Genomic DNA, 19538 nt, shown 5'->3' on the forward strand with positions numbered 1-19538 from the left:
ATGTTGTTCTAATGACCGATTGTCGTTGTCTCAGACATACTCGAACCTTCAGACAGTTAACAAGTGTTTAAGGAAAGATGGAACTAACAGATTTGAAAAAAAAAAAATGAAAGGTAGTATGGCTTGTAGTTTTTTTTTTTATTTTAAGAACTAATTTAAATCACAGTTAAAAAAATGAGATATTTTTGTGTTGCTAAAAACGAAGAATTATTCGTTTAAATTGTTTACGTTAGTTTTGTTTCTAAAAATATGGTGTGCACACTATATATTTTTAATTAATTTTTTATTACAACAATGTGGTTTTAAGAACGAATTATCCAGTGTGTTCTACTAATAAAGATGGTATAAGAATTCTACGGGAATATGGCACGTTTGAAATTAATTACAAATCGCACGAACGGTGGCAAACACGTCACAAATCCATTGACTGGGAGTATTTTTGGACATTGGACATGAAACGGAGAGATTAAACCTTGTGGTAAATAATTGATCTGGCCAGTTTTCATACGGTTAATAGATTCTGTGTGTACGGTGGTCAAAGAAGCAGTTCGTGTACGAACGGTGAGTTGTTCTTTCCTCGACACATTATTGTGTTTGAAAATTGTGTGAGGTTACTCAACAATGACAATTGTTGAAAAAATATTGAAAGGTAATTTCATACTTTTTTTACTAAACAATTTAATTCTTTGTCGTAGATGACACTTTATTCATGCTATTAATTCTTCCTACAAATCTAAACCGCCACAAAGTATTCAAAAAAATCAGCCATTTTTATTTTGGAGCTATCATCTTCAATTTAGTTTGGTGCGTTTTGACCATTGTGTTTACGAACCAGTGGAATCTATTCTTCACTCAGTATGTAGCTTTTGGAAGTGCGGTTTTTATAGTAAGTGAGAAGATAATTATTCGCTTAGATTTTTAAACACCGATTTCTCAGGCACTCACGAGTTACGTCACCATGTACCACCCGACCTACGTCAAAATCTTTTACGGCATTTACGACAGCACATTTCCTTCTTTGTGGTCTTTGCGGAGCCTCGGAGAAGATGAATATATCAGGTTCCAAAAACTTGCAAAAATCGCAACAATTCTGGCTTGGGTGATTGCAAGCGTGGCCGTTTTGGCTGCTACTCTTGCTCTACCGTGGTTTATGGACGGATATTACCTCATGTTTCCTGTGAAAATTGCCTTCGATTATCTTAGTGGATGGACGCTGTACTTGTATTTGATAATTTTCTATTCTTTATTGTACCACGCTGGGCTTACTCTAGTGGCGAACTTGTTCTGTCTCACCCATCTGGTTCTGCATTTGTACAACCAGGTGTGTCTACTCAACAAGAAATTAACAGAACTACCGGAGATCGAGGACGTCGTCCAGGCGGTGCGCGACCACGAGTACCAAGATCGGGTCACCAGGGAGATGATTTCGTGTATTAAGCTTCACCAAACTCTGATAGAGTAACGTCGGAACTAATCACAGTAGTTAGTAATCTGATTATAAAATTGTTCCAGGTACACCGGAAAAATTAACGAGTTGATTTACTACCCCACGTTCTATTATACAGTCAGTGCCGTTGCTTCCGCTCTATCTCTCCTCCTCGTCCCAGTACGTAAGTACTTTCCAAAAAAACATACCCCATGAACGTTTTTTTTTTTAGAAAGACGAATCAAAAAGTACCTTCCTAGTGATGGTCATTCTTGGCTTTCTTGCCGTTTGTGTGACGGTAGGTTTCTGCTGTGTTGGTCAGTTTCTGGAGAACGAGGTACGTTTATCAGTGTGTCGCTCGGTACTAACCAATTTAACACATTCTAGTCTGAAAAACTTTTCGTTTCTGCGTACAGCTCCAAGTGGTACTTGTGGAATGTCAAAAACAGAAAGTTGCTTCAATTATTTTTAACTAACACTCAAGAGAGTATGATTTTGTCGAGCTCTGGTCTCATAACCATCAACTTTCAACTTTTGATTAGCGTGAGTGAAGCACCATTTTAAGATACAATTTACAATAGTAATTTTTTAGCTCTATCGTGTCATTTATTCAACGTTGACGTTTTTGTTAAACGTATCCGAGAGTATTATTGGACAGTAATGGCAACGTAACAATGAGAAAAATGTGTGTGCATTTTGTACGTGTATAGCTTCAACAAAAATTGGAAATTGTATTTGTACATAAAATATTTAATTGTCGTGTATACACTGGGGCATTTTCATACATAATAAATTAATTAATTAACCCCTAGCGCTTTATTTTTCCATGAGCACTTCGTAGATATTATCATTGTTTAAGTATATTATAGTTGGACAACCTATACGGACAATCACTTTCCCATGTAGAAAAGAATGAATATATATTTTACATCTCACTCGCTTCACTATGAAGTGGCGGTACCTTACGAAAGGGGGTAAAAATAGTCCGTAAGCACGTGATGTCGATAAGGTAGTAAACGGACGTATTAATCAGTACGTTGTACGGGGAGCAGTCACAAAATAAGTAAACGTACGTGTTGAAGACTTTACTGTAATATATGTATATGTAGTGCATACCTGTTTCAAGGTTAAGGTAACAAAAATTTAATATTATCGCGGTATACCTATTATCCATGAACTGCATGGCTAACAAATATGCGTCCCTTCGTCCACTTTAAAGGTATACGAAATTAAACGACCACTACTTTAATTAATAAGTAACAAGTCATCTAATTTGCCTCCAGAATAACATGGATTATCATCAAACTATGAACACCAAATTAATTCAATATGAACATCTTCTTACGTATTTTTTTTATTAACAGTAGTCAAATCATTAAATACATATTATTTTTGAAACTAAAATGCATTTTATCCTAAGATTGTATCACAAAATATTCATCACCATTTAAATATATACGATTTAGACATCAAGAAATAAATTTAAAATTGCAAAAATTGTACTAAAACAGCCTTAAATGTGTCTTGTATGTACGTGCTTATCAGTATGTAGGCATTTTAACGCACAGCAATAATCGTTCTTGATGAGTAATGACTGATGACTACTGTAACACAGTAAATCCTCGAAATCGAAAATTTAAAACACTGAAAAATTCAAATATGGGAAAATTGTAAAATCGAGAAATCGAAACATAAAAAAATCAAAAAAATAAAAATTGGAAAATCTAAAATTTAAAAATCGAGAAATTGAACAATCGGTTAATTCAAAAATCGAAACATCGAAAAATTGGAAAATCGAAAAATAAAAAAAAATTGGACAATCGAAAATTTAAAAATTCCGAAAATTGAAAAATTGAAATATAGAGAACTGAAAACTCAAAAAATCGAAAAAAATTAATAATTTCAAAAATTGAAAAGTTAAAATTGAGAAATCGAAAAACTGAAAAATCACAAAATTGAACGAAATATCAAAAAATTAGGAAATTAAAAAATTGAGAAACAAAAAAGTCAAAAAATCAGTCTAAAAATCGCAAACTTAAAAAATCGAAAAATTGAAAAATCAAAAACCTGAATAATCGAAAAATTGAAGAACTGAAGAACTGAAAAATCGAAACATTACGAAGTGGAGAAATGGGAATATAAAAAAATAGATTAATTGAGAAATCCAAAAACTAAACATTCAGAAACGTCAAAATTTGAAAAATAAAAAAATATTGAAGAACTAAAAAATCGAAAAATCTAAAATTTAAAACACTGAAAAGTTAAAATATCCTAAAACTGAAAAATGGAGAAATCCAAACATCACAAAATCAAAAATAAAAATAAAAATAAAAATCTAAAATTTAATAATCGAAAAACTGAAAAATCAACGAATCGAGAAGTCGAGAATTTAAAAAATTGGACAATTGAAAAATCGGATAAATCAAAAACCGAAACATTGTAAAATTCAAAAATTGAGACATCGAGAAATCGAAAAATCAAAAGACAAAAAAAAATCGAGGAGTCGAAAAATCGAGAAGTCGAAAAATCAAAAAATTGAGAAACCGAAGTAGGCCAAAATCGAAAAATCGAAAACTTAAATATGGAAAAAATTGATAAAGCGAGATTGAATAATCAAAACATCGAAACATCCGAATCTCAATGAATTGAGATCTCAAAAAATTTAAACATTCGTAAATTTAAAAAATTAAAATATAGAACTGGAAACTCGAGAAACTGAAAAATCTAGAAATTTAAAAATTAAAATATGAAAAAGTTGAAAAATTGAGAAACTAAAATAAAAAACAAAAAACTGAAAATCCAAAAATAAAAAATAGAAAAATCTAGAAGTCGAAAAATGAAAGAATAGAAGTATTGAAAAATATCAAAACTGAAAGAAATATCCAAAAATTGAGAAATCGACAAACCAATAAAGCGAAGTCGAAAAATCGAAGAATTGAAGAACTGAAAAATCGAAACTTTGAGAAGTGGGAAAATCAAAAATAGATTAATTGAGAAATCAGAAAACTGAAAATTTAACGCAAAAATTTGAAAAATTCAAAAATTTAAATACTGAAGAACTGAAAAGTCAAAAAATCGAGAAATCGAAAAAACTAAAATTTAAAACAATGAATAATTAAAATATCGCAAAATTGAAGAATCGAGAGATCCAATTCAATTTGAAAAATTGAAAAATCGAGGCATTGAAAAATTGGAAAATCCAGAAATTGAAAAGCTCAAAAGAAAAAAATTGAAAAACCGAGAAATCCAAAAATCGAAACATCGAAAAATTCAAAAACTGAGACTTCGAGAAATCGAAAAATCGGAGGATCGAGAAATTGAGGAGTCGGAAGCCGAAAAGGAAAGTTAAAAATTGAAAAATTGAGAAATCGAACAATCAAAACAACGAAACATCTGAATTCGATAAATTGAGAAATTAAAAAATTGAATAATCGAAAAATTTTAAAAAAGAAAAACTGGAAAATCAAAAATTAAAATTCAAAAAATCGAAAAATGAAAAATTGAAATATAGAAGAACTGAAAACTCGAGATATCGAAAAACCTAGAATTTTAAAAAATGAAATATTAAAACATCGAAAAGTTTAAAAATTGAGAAATCGAAGCATTAAACAGTCCCAGAATGGAAAAATCTAAAGTTTACAATAAATGAAAATCCAAAAAGGAAAAAGTGAGAAATCAAAAAAAAATCCATCAATTCAAAAATCGAAAAGTCGAAATTGAAATATTGAAAAATTTCATAACTGAAAGAAATATTAAAAAAATTGAGAAATTAAAAAATTGGAAAATTGAGAAATCGAAAATCTAAAAAAGCAAAATTGAAAAATCGTAATCTTAAAAAATCGAAAAATTGAGGAATTGAAGATATGAAAAATCGAAACTTTAGGAAATCCAGAAATGGACAAATAAAAAAAATACTTTAGAAATCGGCAAACTGAAAATTTAGAAACGTGAAAATTTGAAAAATTGAAAAATCGAAATATTTAAAAACCGTAAAATTGAAGAGGACAAAAATTGAGAAACCGTATCATTGAAACATCGTAAGATTGAGAAATCGAAAAATAAAAAAATCGAGAAATAGAAAATTTAAGGAATGGGGGAATCGGAAAAGCCCAAAATTGAAATATTGAAAAATTGAGACATTTAAAGTTGAGAAATCGAGAAATCCACAAGCCGAAAAATTCCAATAGCGTATTTAGGTATAAATCACAAGATCAGGACTATTCTACTTTTTAAAATTTAAATACATAACATTATAAATTGGAAAATGTTGATTTTTTTTTCCAAAAATCTTGACGTCTAAGGTGAAAACTCGACACGGATGCATAAACCGTAAACGGGGCCAAACTACAATTTTACTATTGTAAAATTTGGACATTGCGTCATTTCATTGTTCATTGTTCGAGACAAATTTTGGAGGGTGTAATTTGATAATACAATTTGAAATGTAAATTTTGTCATTCGGGAACATTATGTATTAAATCGTTAAGATGTTCAAGAACTTTGTTCACTTATTCGTTGTAAAGTCCAATGGTCGAAATGGGTTATTTCTTCGTAGTGGATGTGTATCAGATCAACTCTAACGAATATCGGTTTATAGATAAATCGCTTAAAGCCGATATTGGCCTGAGTGTGCTTTGGTTTGTAGATCAAACAAGTTCTCAGGCGACGAAAAATTGCATGTGGAGGGAGACTTCGGATTACAAATCGTGTCAAGAAAGACATATTTGGGAGAGATGGATTTTCAGGTGCTTGACTAGCGGTAATTTTAAATTATTTGCTGTCGTTCGCGAAGTGAAGAACACAATTTCATTAAAATGATAATTATAAAATTATCATAATCACTATTGGTATAAATTAACACAAGTTGATTTCGTTAATAAATTCATAGAAACCTATAAGGGATTTTTTCATGCCTTAGAAAATTAAAAAGTAAAAAATAAAATAACAAAAATTTTAAAATGCGGTTTACGAAAAATTAGTTGACCTGTGCAAAGAAGAAAATTTTGGAAACGCTGACAAATATGACATCTTAAAAAAAATAACACTTGAAGAAGTGCTTTCGGCGTAATGTTTTTGATGCTCGCGTGAACAAAATACTCTATGTCAGTGTGCAGTGCGCAAAGAGTTAACTGTGCAGATCTAGCCGAAAATCCGAAAACCAAATCGCTGTGTGTAGGGCCAGCATAACGGAAGTAATAAATCATCCCATCGGTTGAAGAACGTTGGGTCGGTGCACTGATGTCGGTGTTATATCCCGAGAGGGGCCCAATACACCCAATAAAATGGAACAGACAAAATAAAGCTTCAAACATGAGTATTTTTATACTAAAATTCTGAAGTTTATAAACTGCACATTTTATTTATTTATTTATTTTATCTTGTTTTCGAACTATAATAAACATTTCAAACAATGTCTGTAACTTATTTTAATGTAAATTATATTCATGTGGTTAACAAAATCAGATGTAATATTAGTGTGATTTTGACCTTATTCTAGATTTTATTACAGCAGAACGGCGTATCCTTTTTAAATTTTAGAAGTTACGGAAACTAGTTCAAGAAACAATTAGTTATCTCGGATTTTTGGAACAAAATCTACCAAAATGTCCGATAACAGCAATTGTTTTTCATAGAAACAAACAGTCTTCAAATCAGCCTTTAACAACTCGATATTACAAACATGCCTCTTAAGTTGTTTATGCGTTTTTTTCTCTCTTGTAATTATTTGTAATGTTAACGCCGAAAGTTTATGTCATTCTGTTACTTACTTTGAACATATATTTTCATTTTGTGTTAATATTTTTGTAACACCACGAATCTAAATTTTACTTAAAATCTTATTTTACTTTAATCTTGTAAAACTAAACAATTATACCAGTTTAAAAACCCTTGGAAAGTTTCTGTCAGTCTTCAGATATAGTCAAATAAAAATATGCGTCAAATTCATTTAAATTCAATTCTTTCTTATCACGTTACAACGCGTTGCTTCATATTTTTTATGTCAAGTATATTTTCATATTTTGTACATATATGTTTATACATATTACTGTTTACGGAACAATGTTAATTATGGATTTATGGATAACTCCTCGTATAAGAGCAGAGTAAAGGGTGTTTGCCTTTGCTAATGTTTGATGGCGCCATCTGATTTAGAGTAAAATAAACCTAATACGTTGGCTCACTGTAGTGAAAATGCGCGTTGACGAAAAATTTGTCCCACGCCCCCTGGATTCCTTGTCCTAAAGCTCACTATTTAGGCGAAGTAAAATTTGTATTAGGTTGTCCAACTATAATATACTTAAACAATGATATTATATACTTTTTCATGTTGATTTTGTGTGTTTGTCCAAGACATCGAACTTTTTTTAATGACACTGTATATTTATTTATATAAACAATCAACGGCCTAATTTCGATTGTTCCGCCAGTCTCGACTTTATCTTTTTTCAACGCAACCGGTTATGGGTGCATTACGGCCAGCCCACATATTGAACGGCATCAGTTTCGCGTTCGCTACACAACAAGAAAACAACAAAACAATACTTACGAACGTCGTGAACATGTAGTGGTATCTGTAGTCGTTCATCTGCAGCTGCAATATCTGCAAACAAACCTCACAATTAAACGAAATCCTTCGTTCGTACCGTCATCGGACTAATTGCATCCGAAAGCCTTAAACTACTCGCCCTCGACGCGGTTGCATTGTTGTCAGTCCGGATAAATCCCAATCGGAAAACAAAGCATAGTTCGTTTGAGCAAACTAAGTTAGAAATAACGTTTTGTGTTCGTTGACACAGCAAAGCGCCTTAGCAGGTTTAACTTCGATTCGCCGTCACCAGCAGATCAAAGCGTGCTCTGGATTTCTGTAAACCTGAAGCTGCCATCAAATTGGCGGCCTTTGTAGGCCGTGGGATCAGCGCTAACAACATGTGGGGTTCCCAATTTAACTGTGCGGTATTTATAGGCATAAAACGCGAAAAGGGAAAAATCGCCTCTATAAATATTGGAATAAAGGAGAAATTTATGGAGCGACGCCGCGTTTATTTTTAGCCCGGTCCTGGAAAAAAAGCGCGATTTTTAATTAAGTTTTATTTGTTTCTAGGCGTCGATGTTTACACGGCAGCTACTAGATTCTTTTTCTTGGAGATTTTCTCTTCGTTTCGGTTTTTGGTGTCGTTTCGACGCCTCAAAATAAAATTCTGCGTTTAAATTGCTCCGACCGACCTGAATAACTCGATTCGCCCGGAATTATTGGGTGCGCTCGGTGTTATTGTCGTCCAGGAAGGAAGGCCGGTTATTTGATCCACACAATACAATATTTCCCTAATGAAAAACACGTTTGACCTATATTACGAATACTTCCCCGGATTCCGAAGCTCCCGTTCGATAGGGATTAGCGAAAATATTTTTATCGTCGGATAAGAGTAATTTGGAAATGTCATGGCCGAGAAGAGATAATCCTCCGAGGAAATGCCTATTGAAAACATGCTAAAGCGACTCATTTTTATCCGAATTTATTAGCCCTGGAGAGATTTTATCACGGCCGGTGTGGAGAGGAGCGAGTTTTGTTAATGTAATTTCTGGTTTTTATTTTGTTGTCGGATTCCGATGAGCAGGATTCGCGTTCATTAGCGGCGTACGGTCCGCCAGGGCCGGATCGATAGCCGAACAAAGTTTTACGATCATTTACAGCGGCAACTTTTCGGATAGGTTTTCCATTAATGATCGCAGAAATGACAAATTGTTTTTCTTCGTGTTTTGTCAATGTTCATGAAAATTTATGAGCGCTGGCGTTATCTGCAAGACTTGCGAAATTTTAAACCTGTTATTAAATTATTATAAAACGTATTTTTTTTTTTTAGGTAACTTAAGTGTTTGTTATGCACAATATTTTTAATAAATATTTTTAGTGAAAAAATAACAAAGGCCTGTACATTATTCTATTTGAGTTAAGCTTCTTACTAATACTGAGAGGACATTTTATCCTGTTGGTTATCTGCTTTAAATATATTTTACCAATTTTTTTAAGGTATTTTTGCACTATTAAAATTTTCGAGTTTTCAATTTCTCGAGGTGTCCGATATTTCAGTTTTGCGATTTTGCCATATTTCGACTTTTCCATTTTTTACTCCCTCGATTTTTTGACTTTTCGAAAAACAAATTTGGACACTAAAAAATCGAAAATCTGGAAAAACAGAAAATCCGAAACATCGATAAATCGAAAAACTGAAAATTTTAAAGATCGAATAGTTGAAAAATAAAGAAATTCAAAAATCGAAGAACTGAAATTTCAAAAAATTGAAAAATCGAAAATCTGTTTAATCGAAAAGCTGGGAAATGGAAAAATAAAAAACCTTGAGACAACGAATAATTGAAGAATCGAAAATGCGAAAAATACAAAAAAAATTAAAAATTTAAAAATCGATAAACCAAAAATCAAATAATCGAAAAATCGAAAAACTGAAAAGTTGAAAGAGCAAGTAGACGAAAAATTAAGAAATCTCAAAATCGAAGAACTGAGATATCAAAAAATTGAAAATTTCAGAAATTGTATAAACGAAACACTGGGAAATGGAGAAATTAAAAAACTGAAACAACGAATAATAATTGAAGAATTGATAAAGCGAAGAACTTTAAACTCAAAAATCTAAAATTTGAATAATTAGAAAATAAAAAAAATCAAAAAATGAAAAACCGAAAAACTGAGGACGACAAAGATAAAAATCAAAAAATTCAAAAAGTAAAAAACAGCAAAAGTTAAATTTTGAAAAATAGAAAAATTTCTGTTTCCCGATTTTACAATTTCTAGGTGTTCCTGCTTTTCAATTTCTGGATTTTTGGATTTTTCAATGTCTCGTTGTTTTGACTCTTTGAAAGATTGAAGAATATAAAAACTCGAGAAATTCAGAAATCGTCAAATCGAAAGTTTGAGAGAAATCGGAAAGTCGAATAAACTTGAAAAATCGAAAAAAGAAAAATCAAAAAATCGATAAACTGAAAAAACTAAAAATCGAAAATCAAAAAAACTAGCAAGTTGAACGATCGAATAATCAAAAAATCAAAAAATCGATAATTCGAAGAATCGAGGAACAGAACAATAAAAAAATTGAAAATGTGTATTATAGAAAAAAAAACTGGTAAGTGGAAAAATTAACAAAAAAAATATAATTAATAATTAATTATTAATAATTTGAAATTAGAGAAACTGAAAAATGAAAAACCCAAAAAGCGAAGAGAACAAAGACAAAAATCGAAAAATCGGAAAATCAAGAAATTGAAAAACCGCAAAAATTAAAAACTGAAAAATCTAAAAGAAGTTAAGTCGAAAAACCGAAAAATGTAACAAAAATTCTAGAAAATCAGAAACCATAAAATCGAAAATTCGGTAAATCGCGAAATCGAAAAATCGGGGAACTGAAATACCCAATAATTAAAAAAAATGAAAATTGAAAAATCGAAAATTTGTATGAACGAAAAACTAGGAAATGGAAAAATTGAGACAACGAATAACGGAGGAATCGAGATATTTTTTAAGTCGAAAAATCGAAGGAATGAAAAATTGAAAAGTGCAAAAATAGAAAAATCCAAAAATTTAACCAGAAAAATTAAAATTTGAAAAATCGTGAAACCCAAAAATGACGGAATGGAAATAACCAAATATTGAAAATTCGAGAAATTGAAAAATCGAAGATTGGTATAATTGAAACATTGGATAATGGAAATATTAAAAAATTGAGAGAACGAATAACGTAAGACTTGAAAACTGAAATATAGAAAAACTGAAAAATTGAATATTTGACTCACTAAAAGATAGAGAAATCGAAAAATGAAAAATCGGAAAATTGAGGACCAGAACGATAAAAAAATCGAGAAACTGAAAAATTGCAAATTTCAAATTGTCGATTTTTCAATTTTTTTGTTTTGCACTTTTTCAAATAGGGGTTTATTGATTTTTCGGTTTTTCAATGTCTCGTTTTATTTTTGACTTTTTGAAAGATTGAAAAGTATAAAAATTGAGAAAACGAAACATGGAAAAACTGAAAAATGGAGTAAACAAAAAATCTTAAAATCGAGAAATTTAGAAATCGTGAAATTGACAAATCGAAAGTTCGAAAAATCGAAAATTCGAATAAATTGGAAAATCGAAAAATTGAAAAATCGAAAATTCTGAAAAATCCAAAAATCGATAAACCTTAAAAACCAAAAATCGAAAAATCGAGAAATTGTAAAATTGAAAAATCCAATAATCGAAAAATTAAAAAATCGAGAAATCGAAAAATCGAAGAACACAACAATCAAAAATTGAAAATTCGAGAGATTGAAAGATCTAAAAATTGAAAAAACCGAGACAACGAATTATTGAACAATCGATAAAGTAAAAAATCGATAAATTGAAAATTTAAATAATCGAAAAATGGAGAAACAGAAAAATGAAAAAAAGAAAATTCGAGGGCGACAAAGACAAAAATCGAAGAGTGGAAAAATGTGGAAGATCAGAAATTGAAAAAACGCAAAAGTTAAAAAAAATGCAAATTCTAGAAATTGAAAAACTATAACTTTCAATTTCTGGATTTTTTATTTTTTGACTTTTCGATTTTTCGACTTTAAAAATTGTTGAAAAATCAAAAAATTGATAAATTGAGTAATTGAAAGATACAGAAATCAAAAAATGAGAAATTGAAAGATTTAGGATGAGAAAGAAAAATTGAAATGTCGAAAAATCCAAAAACTTTTAAAAACCGCAAAAGTTAAATTTGAAAAATTATCGATTTTTCAATTTGTAGGTTTTGCTCTTTTTCAGATTTTGAGTTTACGAATTTTTCGATTTTTCAATGTCTCGTTTTTTTTGACTTTTTGAATGATTGAAAAATATAAAATTGAAATATTCAGAAATCGTGAAATAGGCAAATCGAAGGTTCGAAAAATTGAGAAATCGAAAAGTCCAATAAATTGTAAAATCGAAAAATCCAAAAATCGGAAAAATCGAAAAATCAAAAAAATTAAAAATCGAAAAATCAAAAAGCAGAAAAATTGTAAGATCCAACAATCGAAAAATTAAGAAATCGACAAATCAAAAATCAAGGAACACAACAATTAAAAAATTGAAAATTCGGGAAATTGGAAGATCTTAAAATTTAAAAATCGAAAAATTGAGAAATAAAGAAATTAAAAAACCGAGACAACGAATTGTTGAACAAAGAAAAAGAGAAAAATCGAGGACGACAAACATAAAAATCGAAACATCGTAAAATTGGGAAAACCAGAAACTCAAAACGGCAAAAATTAATAAAAAATTGACAAATTTAGCAATTGAAAAATTGCCAATTTCAATTTCCAAATTTTTCAATTTTTAGCCTTTGCGGTTTTCCAATTTCTGGATTTTTCTATTTTTCGACTTTTCGATTTTTCATTCTCTCGATTTTTCGACTTAAAAAATATCTAAAAATTGAAAAATCGAAAAAATTAGGAATCCTATAATCGAAAAATCGAAAAATCTAAAATACGAAAAATTGCAAAACTGAAAAACTGAAAAATTTTCAACAAAGCAACTAAAAAATCAAAAAGAAAAATCTGACATGATCCAACCTGACCTAGCCTGACCTGACCTGACCTTGACCTGACCGCTCTGAATTTGAGGGAAGTGCTGAATTTTTGATAAAGGAGCTTCAAAATTTATACTTACGGAAATTGTATTCATTACTACACAAAGTAATTAGACAAGCCAGCGAAACAAGGCAAGTGCACCCGAAATAATGAGGTTGTTTATCATGAATCGGTGTTAACTACGAAGAACATCATGACCTGTTCAAATTCTACTGAACGTCTATTGTTTCTGCTATACTTCAAACATTATTAATAACTAAGTTTTGGCTATTTGTACAAGACAATAGTTTTATTTACTTTATTTTATTTATTGAGATGACTTCATTTATGTTTATATTTTCAAATGAGCAATTTTATAATATATCGGGAAAGGTAACTCGTCAAAAAAATGTATTAATTAATAAATCAGTCCAGCCGCTTTCGTCTCCAGAAACAAGGATCCAAAGATAAGTAATGGCGTTGAAACGTCAACATTTGTGAATTTACGACACTCTCAGCGAGATGAAATCGAAACCATTCCCTCCCTAATCATGTAAATAACGCAAACCGCAACATCCACAGCAGCTACTTACCGCTCTAAAAAATTTTTGTATGTTCCTCGGGTTCGTGTCGACGATGAGCTTGTAAATCTCCTTCTGTCGCACCTCCCGCAGGACTTGGCGATAGGAGGTGGGTCCCGCTTGACGGATGTACATCTCCGTCTTGGCGGCGGCCGGAGTTTTCACCAGTTCCTGGAGCTTGAACAGCCCTGCAACACACTCGCCACATGGAGAGAAAAAGCATTAGCGAATGCGACTTCGTTGCAGGATCTTTCTTTCGATCCCGATTCCTGCAAGGAGTGTCGCACCTTATCGCTCCGAATCATGCATCGTGATTGTAAAGGTCTCGGAAACAAATGGAAGTGTGATGGGAGCAGCTGTTTTCTCTGGAATAATCCGCGTCTTATCTGGCCATCAAAAAAGGTTTAATCATACAAGAACGAAAGCTCGTAAAAGAACGCAATATCAAAACAACATGCGATGCTACAAGGATATTGTAGAGAATAAAATATTGCGTGCTTGTGATCCCCGACTATACGAAAATTAATCCACACTCTGAAACCCCACTAACAAGAAACGCTGCAGCGTTCCACGAAAAATTGGATTAATAAATTTCGCGTTACTGCTCCGAGTGCTGATGAAAGCTGGAAGATTCGAAAGAGGTGAATTAAAAATTCGGATGGTTCTTGTTTTAACGATCATGCAAGTCGAAGCTTTAAAGCTCTCGCTAAAGAACTAATGCGCTTTGCTAATAAGTATAAGGTAATAAAGCTTTAAAGTTGCACAGCTGCTGACCTTTTCCCCCGACAAGTGGAACTGAAGAAAAAAACATTTTCTAACTGAGTGGCTCTTTTACAATTTGGGAGCGTTCTAGACAGCTTATGAATAATACTCGCAATGCTCGCGTTCGGAAAGGTGAGAGAAGTTTGCAAAGTTCGGGCTCGGCGGTTTCGCTGTTGACATTTTGGGAGTATTAGACACGGGCCGGAGCCGGCTTACGTTTCAATTCTCACTCTCCGAGAGTCCAAAAATAAGCCGCTTCCGCTACGTCGACGGTAATTTCATTGTCGAGCTTAGAACGAGAAAGCACTCACCGTAGTCTTCCTCGTAAATGATCGCGACTTTGGTCCAGTTCAGGAAGGTCATGAGGTCCTTGAAGGCCTTGTTCATGTGCTCCTGGCTCGGGTGCAGGTTGATGGACAACTCCTTCGACGACGGCTCGAAGTCGATGCGCGCCTCGAGGTGAGGGACGTCGAGGGCTTCGCAGATGCTTTGGATGTGGGCACCTAAGACGGGGTCGGACGGACCGAAGATCGCTTGGACTCCGAATTCCATCTGGCGACACGCTGGAACAAAGACATCCAAATTTAAATCCTATTATAATTAGAAAATACAGTAAAAAAAATTGGTCTAAAGAGTTTAGACAGTACTTCCCTCGCTGTCGGAAACTTGACGACTGCATGGCTATTGTGTTTTTTTCTCATTACATTTTTGTAGTGGGAATTTAAAAAAAATTGCGATGACGTCATCAACATTTTTGCAAGGACACGTATATCAGTTGGGATAGATGTAGTGTAATACTAAGAATAAAATTATTGTATTCCCAAATTTTCGGGAAAATGAATTGGGTCGTTTTGAATATTGATTTTTTATAATCAAGAAAATAACGAAACAATTTACTCGCGTATACGGCAACTGAAAATCGTTTATGTATAAACATTCTTAATATAAGATGACAAGCGTAACAGCATACGTGAAAGTCAAACAGAGAAACTGTAAACAAAACGACCATCGGTTTTATTACTTCGACTTCCGCTTATTATATAAAACATTGGGTTTTATTTTAATTCTTGACGGTGAAATTCACAATTGGTTGATTATAAACATGTCTATTTCACATTCGCGGAACCAAGTGATCGCATAAAACAAATGCAGGTCTGTAATGTTAAAGTCGATGTAAATAAGCGTGCTACCCTTATGTTTCAACCGAGTTTTTCCTTTAACAAATTTTGTGTCTACCAAATTGGGTTGGTTGTGGTGTAATACTAATAATAAGTGTTGCCTTTAATTTAATCAATAAAATAAATTGACTTCATTAATTTTTTTGAACCACCTCTTAAGAAAATCTAAAAAATATGAATGGAATGATAAATCACAAGTACAAACTCATCATATTTTTTGCATTTTAGATAGGATTTATTCAGCAAAATTTGAGGGTGACGTCATCAATTTTTTTAGGAGGGATGAACAAATACATTTTGAACAAAAGTTTACCATGCTTATAATAACTTTAAAATATTCCCAAGATTTCAAAGCATTCGGTTTTCTAATTCCTGATTAAATCGATAAAATAAATTCACGCCTTCATTAATTTTTTTGAGTCACCCTGCATATGCAAATCCAAAAATATGATTGGAATGATAAATCACAAGTACAGACTCATCATATTTTGTACATTTTAGATACGATTTATTCGGCAAACTTTTGAGCTGACGTCATCAGTTTTTTGTAGAAGATAACCAAATATATTCTGACTAAAAATTTATTATGCTCTTTATAACCTTAAAACATCTGCAAGATTTCAAAGCATTCGGTTTTGTAGTTCCTGATTAAATCAATAAAATACATTTACGCATTCATTAATTTTTTTGAGTCACCCTGTATATGCAAATCGAAAAAATTTGAATGGAATGATAAATCACAAGAAGAGACTCACCATATTTTGTACATTTTAGATAGGATTTTTTCAGCAAAATTTTGTGGTGACATCATAAATTTTTTAGGGGGGACGACCAAATACGTTTTGATCAAAAATTTACCATGCTTATGATAATTTTAAAATATCTTCAAGATTTCGAAGCATTCGGTTTTGTAGTTCCTGAGTAAATCAGTAAAATAAATTTACGCTTTCATTTATTTTCTTAAATCACCCTGTATATGCAAATCCAAAAAATATGAATGGAGTCATAGATCACAAGTACAGACTGATCATATTTTGTACATTTTAGATATGATTTATTCCACAAACTTTGGAGCTGACGTCATCAAGTTTTTGGAGGGGATAAGCAAATATTTTTTGACTAAAATTTATGATGCTCTTTATAGCCTTAAAACATCTGCAACATTTCAAAGCATTCTGGTTGGCAGATTAAAAATTAAATTTCAAAATGTTGTTTTATAATTTTGATTTTTTTTCCAAAAATCTGGACGTTTCGGGTGAAAAGTCGATTCAGAGTTGTAAACTACATGTGTAGGACTATGTTATTTTATACAATTGAAAACCCATTTACTATGTACAATTTTGAAGTGACGTCATCGCATTAGTGGTGGGGATGATTAGACAAATTTTGGTTAGCGTTTTACCATCTACATGATATTCTTAATATAAGTACAAAATTTCACAACAATCGGTCGAGTACTTTCGGAGATTATCTGTCTAATAAAAATCCGGGACAACAGACGGACAGACGGACGGACAGACGGACGGACAGACGGACAGACGGACAGACGGACAGACGGACAGACAGACGGAAATGGGAGACCTATTTCTTCGTCTTCTAGGGGTCATGAAAAATCGAGAAAACGTAAAAGTAGAGAGTCGGCCGACGGACTCGATTACAATACTTCCTTTGCTTACGCTCGGGAAGTAAAAATCGAAAATTTGAAAAATCGGGAAAACGAAAATGCAAAAAATCGGAAAACTGAAAACTGGAAAATCTGAAAATCGAAGAATAGAAATATAGACTAAACGAAATTCGAAAAGTCGAAAAATGGAAAAATTGAGAAATCGAAAATTGAAAAATTGTAAATCGAAAAGCCGAAAAATAAAAAAAACGAGAAACCCAAATTGGAACATCAAAAAACCGGGAAATAGCGAAATCGAAAAGTTGAAAAGTCGAGAAATCGACAAACCAAAAAGTCCGAAACGAAAATTGTGGAGATATGGAAAATTTGAAAAATCGAAAAATTTAAATATTGAAAAGTTAAAATTTCGTAATCAAAAAATTAAAAAACCGAGAAATGTGAAATCAAAAAAACAAAAAACTGAAAAATAAAAGAACTGAAGAATCGGAAAACGAAAATTCGAGAAATTGAAAAATTAAAAATGCTAGAAATTGGAAAATGCAGAAAAATTGGAAAATCGAAAAATTGAAAAATCGAAAAGTTAAAAAAATGGTAAATCGAAAAATCGAAAAGTTGAAAAAACCGAGAAATCTAAAGATCAAAGAAATGGAAAACCGAAACATCGAGAAAGCGAAGCGTCGAAGACCCAGAAATCGAAAAGTCGGGAAATCGAAAAATCGACAAATCGAAAAATCTAAAATTAAAGTATCGAAAATTTGAAAAATCCAGAAATGAAATGATTTTCAAGATTGAAGTGTTGAAAAATTGAGATTGCGAAAAATCAAAATTTGAAAATTAAAAAAATCGAAAATTTGAAAAATCGAAGTATTGAAAAACTGTAAAATGGAGAAATCGTTAAGAACACAAATTGAAAATAGAAAAATCGAAAAATCAAAAATTTGAACACCGAAATTTCGAAAAAATCGAAATACCTATAGAAAAAATGGAATTCGAAAGTCGAAGAATCGAAAATTCGAAAATTCGAAAAATCCAAAAACCGAAAAATTAAAAAATCGAAAAGTCGAAATAGAAACATCAAAAACCTGGAAATAGAGAAATTGAAAACTTGAGAAGTCGAGAAATCGACCCACCAAAAAATATAAAATATAATATCGAAAAATGGAAAAGAGAAAAATTATGAAAAATTGAAATACTAAAAAATCACAAAAATTGTAAAATAAAAAAAAATCAAAAATCGATAATTGGAAAAATCGAAGAATCAAAAAATTGAAAAATAGAGAAATCAAAAAGGAAATAAATTGAAAATTCGAATTTTCGGAAAACCGCAACTTCGATGAATTATATATTCGAATTAACGAAAATCTAAAAATGGAAAATATAAAAACCGAAAATTCAAAAATTTGAAACTCGAGATTTCGAAAAAATCGAAATATAGAAAAAACGAAATATGGAAAGTCGAAAAATGAAAAAGCTGGAATATCGAGAAATCGAAATTAAAAGACCGAAAATTCGAAAATATAAATATCGAACAATCGAAATAAAGAATAAATGAAATACGGGAAGTCGATAAATCGAAAATTTTAAAATCGAAAAATGGTCAAAAGATGAAAAAATTGAAAAACCGAGAAATCGAAACATCAAAAGACCGAAAAATCGACAAACCGAAAAATCTGAAATTGAAATATCAAACAATTGAAATATCCAGAAATGAAAAAAATTTCAAGATTGAAGTGTTGAAAAATTGAGAAATCCAAAAATCAAGAATCGAAAGTTGTAAAAATTGAAAATTTGAAAAATCGAAAAACTGAAAAATTGAAAAATAAAGAAATCGAAAATCCGAGAATTCGGAACACCGAATATTCGAAAATCTAAAAATCTAAAAAAGAGAGCCCGAAAAATTAAAAGTTTGAAGACTGGAATTTCGAAAGAGTTGAAATATAAAAACTAAACGGCATATGGAAAGCGAAAAATCGAAAATTCTCAAATTTAAAAATCGAAAAGACGTAGAATGGAAAAATATCCAGAAATAGTAACATCAAAAGACCAAGAAATCGAGAAATCGAAAGGTCTAGAAGTCGTAAAGTCAACAAACCGGAAATGTGAAAAATTGAAAAATTTAGAAATGGAAAAATTCTCCAGAATTGAAGTGTTGAGAAGTTGAGAAATCGAAAACTTCAAAAATTAAGAAATCGAAAAACTTTAAACATTGAAAAATCCACAAGTCGAGATACGGAAAATTTGAAAAATTTAAATATTGAAAAGTTAAAATTTCGTAATCAAAAAATTGAAAAACCGAGAAATGTGAAATCTGAAAAAACAAAAAACAGAAAATTAAAAGAACTGAAGAATCGGAAAACGAAAATTCGAGAAATTGAAAAATTAAA

General features: G+C 31.3%; 1 protein-coding gene across 1 annotated transcript in view; it reads right to left on the reverse strand.

The window, feature by feature from the left end:
• Positions 1–19538, reverse strand: part of LOC135127541 (glutamate receptor ionotropic, kainate 2) — a 355107-nt gene that overhangs the window by 72339 nt on the left and 263230 nt on the right. The window contains exons 4-6 of the mRNA XM_064053980.1: positions 14664–14915; positions 13603–13778; positions 7974–8027 (exon numbers count right to left, since the gene is read on the reverse strand). Of these exons, the coding sequence (XP_063910050.1) occupies positions 7974–8027; positions 13603–13778; positions 14664–14915 (482 nt within the window). The remainder of the gene's footprint in view (positions 1–7973; positions 8028–13602; positions 13779–14663; positions 14916–19538) is intronic.

This window comes from Zophobas morio, unplaced genomic scaffold (assembly GCF_036711695.1).
Source record: "Zophobas morio isolate AGI-343-1 ecotype UQ-CSIRO unplaced genomic scaffold, CSIRO_AGI_Zmor_V1 ptg000012l, whole genome shotgun sequence".
In the NCBI taxonomy this organism is placed as follows: domain Eukaryota; kingdom Metazoa; phylum Arthropoda; class Insecta; order Coleoptera; family Tenebrionidae; genus Zophobas; species Zophobas morio.